At 43.3% G+C, this 13,019-nt stretch overlaps 1 protein-coding gene across 1 annotated transcript in view; it reads left to right on the top strand.

Annotated features, from left to right (window-relative positions):
• rbpjl (recombination signal binding protein for immunoglobulin kappa J region-like) overlaps positions 1-11,020 on the top strand; it is a gene marked incomplete at both ends in the record, with an annotated part of 31,664 nt that extends 20,644 nt beyond the window's left edge. Inside the window, one exon of the mRNA XM_084172903.1 lies at positions 10,747-11,020. Coding sequence (XP_084029029.1) covers positions 10,747-11,020 — 274 coding nt within the window. The remainder of the gene's footprint in view (positions 1-10,746) is intronic.
• Between the last annotated feature and the right edge of the window lie 1,999 nt (positions 11,021-13,019).

Raw genomic sequence — 13,019 nt, 5'->3', positions numbered from 1 at the left:
CCTCTTCTTCCTTCATTCCCGTAGTCGCCCATCGATCCGAATGGTCAAGGCGATGAGTGAGTCGAGATCCGTCAGTAGTTCCGGAGCTGCAAGCTCATCCTTTACTTCCTCCGATACTCTGTGCAGGAACATGTTGAACAGCGCTTCCGGGTTCCAGGCACACTCAGCTGCCAACGTGCGGAAATTCACTGCATCGTCTGCCACACTGCGGGATTCTTGCCAAAGCTGTAGTAACTTCCGGGCAGCCTCTCTCCTGGACAATGGAGTATCGAAAACCTTCTTTACCTCTGCTGTTTGAAAAAAGCGCCTGGAATTTTAGCCTGTTCAGATGGGTTGGTGTTTTTGGCCCGCCGCATAACGTCACCAGGCGGTCTGATTGTAATCGACCAATGACAGTTCATCTTTGATTTGTGTTTCTCCTACTACTACTGCCAGTCACGCACGGTTAAATTGGTACTCCTCATGTTGACATGCACAGGAGAGAGGTAGGTAGTTATACATGGCCAAAAGCAAGAAAGATTGTACAGTAGTAGTTGGCTGCAAGGCAGCAATTGTTTGTTTGCACTTCCACTTGTTTGTCTTCCATCAGAACAATCACTTTGTCTGATTTGGCAAATGCACAGCAAACTTCATCAGGTTAGCTAGCTAGCTAGACTTACACCAGCCAGTGGATTTGCAGCTGTCATCTTCCATCAAGGTTCTGTCCCATACATCTAGCATCCGGCAGAGGCAGGCGGCAGCAGGGAGCAACATTGCAAGAAGTAAGTCTCTAAGTAGTTATTCTTCTAGCTACCTATTATTATTAAAAGTAAAGAACATAATATTTTGGTGCTAGCTAACTACTAGCCTTGACACAACTAGGATAGCTAACTAGCTACTGACATAGATACCTGTAGCTAGCTACATAAAAAGTAATGTCAGAATCGTAAAGTGGAAACGCTGCCCTAGGACCAGGTCAGACGTTGCCTCCCACAATGTAAACAATGTTCCAACATAGCCAGCTACACTTTTCCCCTATGTCTGTGATTCAGCTAGCTAACATTAGCTTGTAGGAAGCTAGTTAGTTAGTTAGTTAGCTAACTTTGACGCAATTAGCTATAATACTAGGATACTGACGTGACATTTAGCTATATTTGCGATTCTGACATTGCTTTATTATGTACAGTTACCTAAGTAAATGTATGTAATGTCAGTATCCTACAGTCGATGCTAGCTAGCTACCTTGCTAATTGGATCCACATGGAAAGTGTAGGCTGGACATTTTACAGTTTACATTGTGGGAGGCAACCCGACTGCCATTGCCGCCTTTCCCAAAGGGTTCGGCTGATTTGAAAATGTATACAATAAAAATGTCCCTAATTTCATAAAACGATTCATAGAATGCGGTTGTGATAAACAGAGGGCTTACTGTTTTTCTCCTGTAAATGTGGCTCTAACTTTTGAACAGTTGGAGCTATAAGCTATTATGACCCCATTTCTGTGAAACCTAAGATTCTCAGGAACACAAGCTGTGTAGGACTTATTAGAGCAGTGAGTGGACAGGACCAGGGACTGGGGGAAAAAGCACCGCAATAATGTTATTTTCTACACAGAAGGTCATACACAATTATTGCCTGGTGATCTTCTTATCACTTCCCAATACCGTTCTGAATCATTTCAGTCTCAAGTTTTGAAGGAGCATGCAATTGGCATGCTGACTGCAGGAATGTCCACCAGAGCTGTTGCCAGATAATTGAATGTTCATTTCTCTACCATAAGCCAATGTTGTTTTAGAGAATTTGGCAGTATGTCCAACCGGCCTCGCAACCGCAGACCACGTGTAACCACGCCAGCCCAGGACCTCCACAACCGGCTTCTTCACCTGCAGGATCATCTGAGAGCCATCGGACAGCTGATGAAACTGGGTTTGCACAACAGAAGAATTTCTACACAAACTGTCAGAAACCGTCTCAGGAAAGCTCATCTGAGTGTTAGTCATCCTCACCAGGGTCTTGACCTGACTGCAGTTCTGCATCATAACTAACATCAGTGGGCAAATGCTCACCTTCGATGGCCACTGTCACGCTGGAGAAGTGTGCTCTTCACGGATGAATCCCGGTTTCAACTGTACCGGGCAGATGGCAGACAGTGTGTATGGCGCTGTGTGGTCGAGCAGTTTGCTGATGTCAAAGTTGTGAACGGAGTGCCCCATGGTGGCGGTGGGGTTATAAGCTACGGACAACGAACACAATTGCATTTTATCGATGGCAATTTGAATGCACAGCGATACCGTGACGAGATCTTGAGGCCCATTGTCGTGCCATTCATCCGCCGCCATCACCTCAACCACCTTGGTCTCAGGGTCCAAGCCAAATTTCTTTAGGCTCCTGAGGTTGAAGAGGCTCTGTCTTCTTCACCACACTGTCTGTGTGGGTGGACCATTTCAGATTGTCAGTGATGTGTACGGCGAGGAACTTGAAGCTTTTCACCTTCCCCACTGTGGCCTGTCGATGTGGAAGGGGTTCCGTGCTCCTGAAGTCCACAATCTGCTACTTTATTTTGTTGACGTTGAGGGAAAGGTTATTTTCCTGGCACCACTACACCAAGGTCCTCACCTCCTCCCTGTAGGCTGTCTCGTCGTCGTTAGTAATCAAAACTACCACTGTTGTGTTATCTGCAAACTTGACGATTGAGTTGGAGACGTGCATGGCCACGCAGTCATGGGTGAACAGGGAGTACAGGAGGGGGCGGAGCACGCACCCTTGTGGGGCCCCTGTGTTGAGGATCACTCCCCTACCTTTCTTTTAAGGTATCTGTGACCAACAGATGCATATCTGTATTCCCAGTCATGTGAAATCCATAAAATTGACTGATTTCCTTATTTGAACTGTAACTCTTTGAAATTGTTGCATGTTGCATTTCTATTTTTGTTCAGTGTATAATCAAAAGGTAAGATGTAAGAGGGCAGTGAATATTCAGTTTCAATTTAGCAAATGATGGTATCGATATGAAAGTGGGTCAGATGTATTGCAGCTCATATTTTGTTTGTCTGTCCACCTGGTCCTGTGTGGTTCAGCTGGTAGAGCAAGGTGCTTGCAACGCCAGGGTTGTGGTTTTGATTCCTACGGGGGACCAGTACAAAAAAGTATGACAGCACTACTGTAAATTGCTCTGGATAAGAGCGTCTGCTAAATGACTAAAATGTAAATGTCAGTTTATTTCTGCAGACAAGCTCTCAAACCCCTCCAGGGTGGGTTCCTTTGGCATCTTGGAACTCCTGGTGGATGCGAAGGACTACGCAGGCTGCAGCACCACTCTTTTCCTATGGCCCAGATAGCCCCAGCCCCAGCACCAACTGACAAAGCTCCTATAGGCCAGATACCTGTAATATCTACTAATGTCTTCTATTGGTCATATAGCCCATCACAGATAGACGAGTAGCCCGTGTCCATTGGCAATTCCTACTAAATCTGTCAAAGGGCATGGTTTAACCACTACATGTACTGAAAAATAGTAATATATAGACCCAAGATTGTTCTGCTATGGGGACAAAAGTTATATATAGTAATTTTCCATAGAGTAGTATACATATTAGTTTTTGTAGGCCAAACCATTCGGACGCTACATATGTTTTCGTGAGAAGGCAGATTTTCGGGATGTCTCATGGTCTGACAAACACTGCTGTAGCTCGGCGACATCAATGCAAATGTATCAAAAATCGAATCAAACACTTCATGAGAGCCCATGAGCTCATGTTGCGCAACATTTCTATCGGCTATGCAATTGTGTGAGAAAAAAGTGATGGCCTCTATTAAAAAGAGGAGGATCCCATCAGCTTTCTATAGGCTAGGCCTATTAAACAGTACCAGTCAAAAGTTTGGACACCGCTACTCATTCCAGGGGTTTTCCAGGGGTTTTCTTTATTTTTACTATTTTCTACATTGTAGAACCAGACTTGTGGAGGTCTACAATGTTTTTTCTGAGGTCTTGGCTGATTTCTTTTGATTTTCCCATGATGTGTAAGCAAAGAGGCACTGAGTTTGAAGGTAGCCCTTGAAATACATCCACAGGTACACCTCAAATTGAGTCAAATTATGTCATTTAGCCTAGCAGAAGCTTCTAAAGCCATGACATCATTTTCTGGAATTTTCCAAGCTGTTTAAAGGCACAGTCAACTTAGTGTATGTAAACTTCTGACCCACCGGAATTGTGATACAGTGAATTATAAGTGAAATAATCTGTCTGTAAACAATTGTTGGAAAAATTACTTGTGTCATGCACAAAGTAGATGTCCTAACTGACTTGCCAAAACTATAGTTTGTTAACAAGACATTTGTGGAGTGGTTGAAAAACTAGTTTTAATGACTCCAACCTAAGTGTATGTAAACTTCCGACTTCAACTGTATATATTTTTGTAAACATTATATATATATATATATATATATATATATATATATATATATATATATATATATATATGTATACTACCACTCATAAGTTTGGAAACCCCTACTCATTCCAGGGATTTTCCAGGGGTTTTCTTTATTTTTACTATTTTCTACATTGTAGAATAATAGTGAAGATATCAAAACAATGAAATAACACATGTAGTAACCAAAAAAGTGTTTATTCTTCAAAGTAGCCACCCTTTGCCTTGATGACAGCTTTGCACACTCTTGGCATTCTCTCAACCAGCTTCATGAAGTGGTCACCTGGAATGCATTTCAATTAACAGGTGTGCCTTTTTAAAAGTTAATTTGTGGAATTTCTTTCCTTCTTAAGGTAGGGGTGGTATACAGAAGATAGCCCTATTTGGTAAAAGACCAAGTCCATATTATGACAAGTGCAGTGCATCTCCTCCTCATGGACTGCACCAGATTTGCCAGTTCTTGCTGTGAGATGTTACCCCACTCTTCCACCAAGGCACCTGCAAGTTCCAGGACATTTCTGGGGGGAATGGCCATAGCCCTCACCCTTCGATCCAACAGGTCCCAGACGTGCTCAATGGGATTGAGATCCGGGCTCTTCGCTGGCCATGGCAGAACACTGAACGAGCAGTATGGCTGGTAACATTGTCATGCTGGAGGGTCATGTCAGGATGAGCCTGCAGGAAGGGTACCACAAGAGGGAGGAGGATGTCTTCCCTGTAACGCACAACGTTGAGATTGCCTGCAATGACAACAAGCTTAGTCCGATGATGCTGTGACACACCACCCCAGACCATGACGGACCCTCCACCTCTAAATCGATTCCGCTCCAGAGTACAGGCCTCGGTGTAACACTCATTCCTTCGACAATAAATGTGAATCCGACCATCAACCCTGGTGAGACAAAACCGTGACTCATCAGTGAAGAGCACTTTTTGCCAGTCCTGTCTGGTCCAGCGACGGTGGGTTTGTGCCCATAGGCGACGTTGTTGCCGGTGATGTCTGGTGAGGACCTGCCTTACAACAGGCCTACAAGCCCTCAGTCCAGTCTCTCTCAGCCTATTGCGGACAGTCTGAGCACTGATGGAGGGATTGTGCATTCCTGGTGTAACTCAGGCAGTTGTTGTTGCCATCCTGTACCTGTCCCGCAGGTGTGATGTTCGGATGTACCGATCCTGTGCAGGTATTGTTACACGTGTTCTGCCACTGCGAGGACGATCAGCTGTCTGCCCTGTCTCCCTGTAGCGCTGTCTTAGGCGTCTCACAGTACGGACATTGCAATTTATTGCCCTGGCCACATCTGCAGTCCTCATGCCTCCTTGCAGCATGCCTAAGGCACGTTCACGCAGATGAGCAGGGACTTTCTTCTGGTGTTTTTCAGAGTCAATAGAAAGGCCTCTTTAGTGCCCTAACTTTGACCTTAATTGCCTACCGTCTGTAAGCTGTTAATGTCCTATCGACCGTTCCACAGGTGCATGTTCATTCATTTTTTATGGTTCATTGAACAAGCATGGGAAACAGTGTTTAAACCCTTTACAATGAAGATCTGTGAAGTTATTTGGATTTTTACGAATTATCTTTGAAAGACAGGGTCCTGAGGTGTGTTTCTTTTTTTGCAGAGTTTATATTTATATATATATATATAACTTTTTTCAGAGAGTGTAGTGGTTGAACCATGCCCTATAACCGATTAGTAGGAATTCACAATGAGTAGGGGCTATGGGTCTATCTGTGATTGACTGTATGACTATTTGAAAACACATTGTATTGTGTGTACTGGCAGTGGTCACCAACCATCCACCTGGAGATCTAATCTCCGGTAGATTTTCGCCCCCAGTCATCACATACCACAACAGATTCCGCCAAACAAGTTCTTGCTGAGAAGTTAAGTGTAATTGTGTGTGTGTGCAAGAAGTGTGCAATACTAACTCTTCCATCTTTCCTGTCACGGGATGAGATGATAGGTGTGTATAGTAATATCAGTGTTGGAGAAAGCTGGTGATGAATAAACACATTACTTTGTTGTACTTTATACCTCCTATCTGATTATGTTTAGCTAACACCCTCTTACTTTCACCATAATCTGTTTTCCTCTCACAGGAAACACCTCTCACAGGATAACCCTTAAAGAGCTTGAGCACATGTAAAACAATAACTTGAAAATATACTTACATGCCATTTAGACTTTAAATATAACCGTATTTATGATCTGTTTATTATGTTATGTAATAACTGAGGATTTATGAAGAATGACAGCAACCTTTCATTGCAGTCTGGTGTCTTTATTTACAGTCAAGAGCAGAAAGCATTAAGAAATGTATAATTCAATAGTGTTTACTAATTAGAAACATTGAAATGACTTCTGTCGTAAAATTATGAAATAAACTTTGTGATGATACTGAATATTTTACCATGTAGTCTGCCCTGTAGATAATCATGGCATTCTGCAATGAATAGACAGGGTATAGGCCAGGATGGTGCACCATGCAAACAGGCTGTTCTGGGCCTGCATCTTCTGCATCTTCTGGTGACCTACTGCATCTTCTGGTGACCTTTTGAAAACAGTACAACAATGATTTAACAAATTAAATTATGTATGCCTTTTGTTTTGATGACAAGGCAAAGTAGCCTACACACCTGTGGAAGTTCGTTGCTTTCAGTGTCCAGCTCCAACTGACAGGTTGAAAGGGTAAGGGGGTGCGCTCTAGATGATTCTATCAGCCAATCAGGGCTGTATGTAAATATATTCAAATATGTATCCCCACGTCCACTCAGTCGGACTGAGCATTTCAGTGACCCAAGGAGGCTCAGGGAATAAATTATAAAAAATATACAGTGGGGAGAACAAGTATTTGATACACTGCCGATTTTGCAGGTTTTCCTACTTACAAAGCATGTATAGGTCTGTAATTTTTATCATAGGTACACTTCAACTGTGAGAGACGGAATCTAAAACAAAAATCCAGAAAATCACATTGTATGATTTTTAAGTAATTAATTTGCATTTTATTGCATGACATAAGAATTTGATCACCTACCAACCAGTAAGAATTCCGGCTCTCACAGACCTGTTAGTTTTTCTTTAAGAAGCCCTCCTGTTCTCCACTCATTACCTGTATTAACTGCACCTGTTTGAACTCGTTACCTGTATAAAAGACACCTGTCCACACACAATCAAACAGACTCCAACCTCTCCACAATGGCCAAGACCAGAGAGCTGTGTAAGGACATCAGGGATAAAATTGTAGACCTGCACAAGACTGGGATGGGCTACAGGATAATAGGCAAGCAGCTTGGTGAGAAGGCAACAACTGTTGGCGCAATTATTAGAAAATGGAAGAAGTTCAAGATGACGGTCAATCACCCTCGGTCTGGGGCTCCATGCAAGATCTCACCTCGTGGGGCATCAATGATCATGAGGAAGGTGAGGGATCAGCCCAGAACTACACGGCAGGACCTGGTCAATGACCTGAAGAGAGCTGGGACCACAGTCTCAAAGAAAACCATTAGTAACACACTACGCCGTCATGGATTAAAATCCTGCAGCGCACGCAAGGTCCCCCTGCTCAAGCCAGCGCATGTCCAGGCCCGTCTGAAGTTTGCCAATGACCATCTGGATGATCCAGAGGAGGAATGGGAGAAGGTCATGTGGTCTGATGAGACAAAAATAGAGCTTTTTGGTCTAAACTCCACTCGCCGTGTTTGGAGGAAGAAGAAGGATGAGTACAACCCCAAGAACACCATCCCAACCGTGAAGCATGGAGGTGGAAACATCATTCTTTGGGGATGCTTTTCTGCAAAGGGGACAGGACGACTGCACCGTATTGAGGGGAGGATGGATGGGGCCATGTATCGCGAGATCTTGGCCAACAACCTCCTTCCCTCAGTAAGAGCATTGAAGATGGGTCGTGGCTGGGTCTTCCAGCATGACAACGACCCGAAACACACAGCCAGGGCAACTAAGGAGTGGCTCCGTAAGAAGCATCTCAAGGTCCTGGAGTGGCCTAGCCAGTCTCCAGACCTGAACCCAATAGAACATCTTTGTAGGGAGCTGAAAGTCCGTATTGCCCAGCGACAGCCCCGAAACCTGAAGGATCTGGAGAAGGTCTGTATGGAGGAGTGGGCCAAAATCCCTGCTGCAGTGTGTGCAAACCTGGTCAAGACCTACAGGAAACGTATAATCTCTGTAATTGCAAACAAAGGTTTCTGTACCAAATATTAAGTTCTGCATTTCTGATGTATCAAATACTTATGTCATGCAATAAAATGCAAATTAATTACTTAAAAATCATACAATGTGATTTTCTGGATTTTTGTTTTAGATTCCGTCTCTCACAGTTGAAGTGTACCTATGATAAAAAATTACAGACCTCTACATGCTTTGTAAGTAGGAAAACCTGCAAAATCGGCAGTGTATCAAATACTTGTTCTCCCCACTGTATTTTGGAGTTATATTGTAAAATTGAACACACACAGTCATTTATTAGACATAAAGTGATGATAAAAAAATACAATTAAAAAGACTGTTCCACTTAGCCAACATTCTCATGTAAAAAGGAGGTACCTGGTTTCAGATGAAGATTCATTTTTGTCCTCTACAAAACATGTTATTTTAATTAATCCAATGGATAGGACTCATGGTCCACAATGGAGTTCAAGTGGCTTGAGTACCATTGGATTTGCTTGGCTCAGCTGGCCCACTCTTCAGCCCCTTGTAGGGGTGTACAGAATGTTCCACTGCAGCATCAGGTGTCGCTGAGGTTTTAGGTCATGTGACCAAGTCCAAGCATTTGTGCTGACGTCATCACTGCCCTTAAACCTCACCCAAAACGCTGACATATCACATGCTAGGGTCTGGCCAAAAGGTTCTGCAAATATCCTCACCACCACAAGATCAGTGTTTGTATAACATCGTAATCCGCAATATGCTCTTTGTACCCAGGCTGCAGGCAATTTGTGAGAGAAACATGATCTTCCACTGCCATGTAAATGAGGCTGGATTCATGATTTTTCAATGAAGTGCTTAAAATCAATCCTACTATTCAGAGAATTTCGCCTTGGACTTAAACATCTATGACTCGGGACTTAACTTGGACTTGAGCTGTATGACTCAAGAGACTCGAGAGACTTGGATTTCCCCCTCCCAAAAGAGCAGCATCACCTTCACCTCCTGTTAAATTCTGTTATTACACCGTGAACATACATTCGTGGCAATTATGTTACTCAAAGCAGAGAATCTTAATGGGTTATATGGGAAATTACTGTTAAATTCTGTTCTGCCTAGTGCCGCTGCGCTGGCAGGTGCGGAAAGGCAGGGGGAAATATAGAGCACTGTCCTATATTTTCAACGCTTGTCACTTGAAAATATGCACTCTCAGCAAGAGTTTCCGTGAATGTTTATTCTCAGCCAACCACAGACCTCTCAACGCGCATGTAGTGGGCGGGGAGAAAGCAACAACACTTGATTCTAATTGGAAATGTCACAATAACAGTCAAACTGTAGCTGTACTATCAACACTAACTGTACATCATCATTTGGATGGCCTTTCTATTGGTAATGATGATTCAAAACCATTTATTTAATGATCTGTGAAGTTTATTATGTAGGCATATGTACTGTATTACTATGCCTTGTGTAAGGAAAACAGAAAATATAACCTGAATTCAAAAATTGCATTGATATTGGTATAAAACACTTAACCATTGACTTGAGGACTCGAAACCCAAAATTAGGGACGTGACTTGACTTGACCTGAGCTCTGGAACTTGGGACTTGACTTGAGACTTGCCCATTGTTACTTGGGACTTGACTCGAGAACCAACGGTTAAGACTTGAGACTTGCTTAGGACTTGATAAATTGTGACTTGGTCCCATCTCTGCTATTATTGGTCTCAAAACTGAAAATATTTGCCAATGCTTCCAGCAGAACCCATGAAGATTAAGGCCGGGATTCAATCCAATTAACGACTTGAACACAGCGGTAAACCTATAAAGACCATTTCAATTGCAACAATGTCCGTGTTCACTGTGGGTCCCGTGGATGTCAGCTCAAGCAGAAATCGCCTGCAGTACATTGCAGTATACAGCTTGTTTCACTGTCTTTGAATCCCAGCCTAAAACCCTGTCTAATCTAGTATTGGTGAGACCATGAGCAGTGTGTTCTCTATATCTTCAAAAGAAGCACATTTCGATTAAACAGTTTAAACCAACAACAAAAAAATATTTGAAACAACTCTGCTTTACTTCTAACTTAAACCACTACTTATTTAGCACTAAGCGACCATGCCTGGATTCTACAGCAAGAGCTGCCCGACTCACCTCTCTATTGTGTCACTGCAGGTCACCAAAGTCCATGCTGTGTGTGGTTCCAGACGTGTCTGTGTTCAGTGGGGAGTGGAGATGGCTGCGGCACCCCATCACCGTACCTCTGTCCCTCATCCGTCTGGACGGTCTGATCTACAGGAGCACCTTCAGCTTCACCTACACCCCCGAACACAACGCCCCCCCGCAGGCCAGAGGGGCACTGCAAAATGCCCCAGACTCTGACACTCTCATAGACTCCATCCACCAAGAGTTCACACGCACCAACTTCCACTTGTTCATGCAGAACTAGCTAGTGCTAATAGCCCTAAGGAGAGCTGGGCTGCATTCCGATTCCTTACCCTTCTCCTGAAGTGTGCACTCATTCCCTCCTCTTCCTGCATTTAAAAGCATTGGATTCGAGCAAGCAAGGCTGGAGGAAGTTTCCACCATATTCCTCACAGCAGCTCATTCTTTTATAGCCATTGGGGGAGTGTACAAGTGCACACTTTGGCAGAAGGGTAGAGAATCGGAAAGTAGCCCGGGTGCTAATACATCTACAGATGTAGGATCTTAATTTGAGCAAGTTTTCTACAGAAGGAAAATAATCCTGCAGCAACAGGAAATGTGAATTATTATGTGAATTAAAATTAATGGACATTTATGTAGGGGTTGCACATATCTAAATGGAAATTACAAACTTTGGAAGCCTTTTTAAAACTCAACTGCACTACAAGTTTGCAAATTCTTTCCAACAAAATCAATCAATAAAATTAAGATCCTACATCTGTAGCGCTATGGAGAGCTAGTGCTATCCCAGAGCAACTTATCTCTCGTACAGCTTACTTGCTAGCATTTGCAGAACACTCGCACATTTGTTATTATGTGCTGATGACAGAATACATATACAGTAGTGATGTAGCCTGGGTGGTGCTGTTCTGTTTTTGTTTTCAGCTTGTCCATTGTCTTACTAAGACAACGACGTAGCATTGCTAAGTGCAGAAACAGTTAGGTATCCTGGCTAATCTTGACGCTTTATGACAGAAGGCTAAGCTAAGCTGAAGAGAATGCTAACACAGTGAGTCACGATCTCTTTACCCAGTCACAGCTCTTCCAGTAAAGAGACCCATTATACAGCCTGTGGCACTGGTGAAAAATACAACATTTTAGTGGAAAATGAATTGTAAATGCCTTGAAGCAAAATTACAGTAGAGAAGGAAAGTGCATGTGGCGACAGAGCAGAGGAGGTTGTTATTTCTGGAGAAATGATAGTCATCGCTGAAACATGAATGTTATAAGTGAAATACTGTCAGTTCCATACAGTGGGGGAAAAAAGTATTTAGTCAGCCACCAATTGTGCAAGTTCTCCCACTTAAAAAGATGAGAGAGGCCTGTAATTTTCATCATAGGTACATGTCAACTATGACAGACAAATTGAGGAAAAAAAATCCAGAAAATCCCATTGTAGGATTTTTAATGAATTTATTTGCAAATTATGGTGGAAAATAAGTATTTGGTCACCTACAAACAAGCAAGATTTCTGGCTCTCACAGACCTGTAACTTCTTCTTTAAGAGGCTCCTCTGTCCTCCACTCGTTACCTGTATTAATGGCACCTGTTTGAACTTGTTATCAGTATAAAAGACACCTGTCCACAACCTCAAACAGTCACACTCCAAACTCCACTATGGCCAAGACCAAAGAGCTGTCAAAGGACACCAGAAACAAAATTGTAGACCTGCACCAGGCTGGGAAGACTGAATATGCAATAGGTAAGCAGCTTGGTTTGAAGAAATCAACTGTGGGAGCAATTATTAGGAAATGGAAGACATACAAGACCACTGATAATCTCCCTCGATCTGGGGCTCCACGCAAGATCTCACCCCGTGGAGTCAAAATGATCACAAGAACGGTGAGCAAAAATCCCAGAACCACACGGGGGGACCTAGTGAATGACCTGCAGAGAGCTGGGACCAAAGTAACAAAGCCTACCATCAGTAACACACTACGCCGCCAGGGACTCAAATCCTGCAGTGCAAGACGTGTCCCCCTGCTTAAGCCAGTACATGTCCAGGCCCATCTGAAGTTTGCTAGAGTGCATTTGGATGATGCAGAAGAGGATTGGGAGAATGTCATATGGTCAGATGAAACCAAAATAGAACTTTTTGGTAAAAACTCAACTCGTCGTCTTTAGAGGACAAAGAATGCTGAGTTGCATCCAAAGAACACCATACCTACTGTGAAGCATCGGGGTGGAAACATCATGCTTTGGGGCTGTTTTTCTGCAAAGGGACCAGGACGACTGATCTGTGT

The sequence above is a fragment of the Coregonus lavaretus genome, assembly GCF_964263955.1.
Source record: "Coregonus lavaretus genome assembly, chromosome: 12".
Classification (NCBI taxonomy): domain Eukaryota; kingdom Metazoa; phylum Chordata; class Actinopteri; order Salmoniformes; family Salmonidae; genus Coregonus; species Coregonus lavaretus.
Note: the sequence above shows the minus strand (reverse complement) of the source record. Positions and strands in the feature narration are given on the sequence as shown.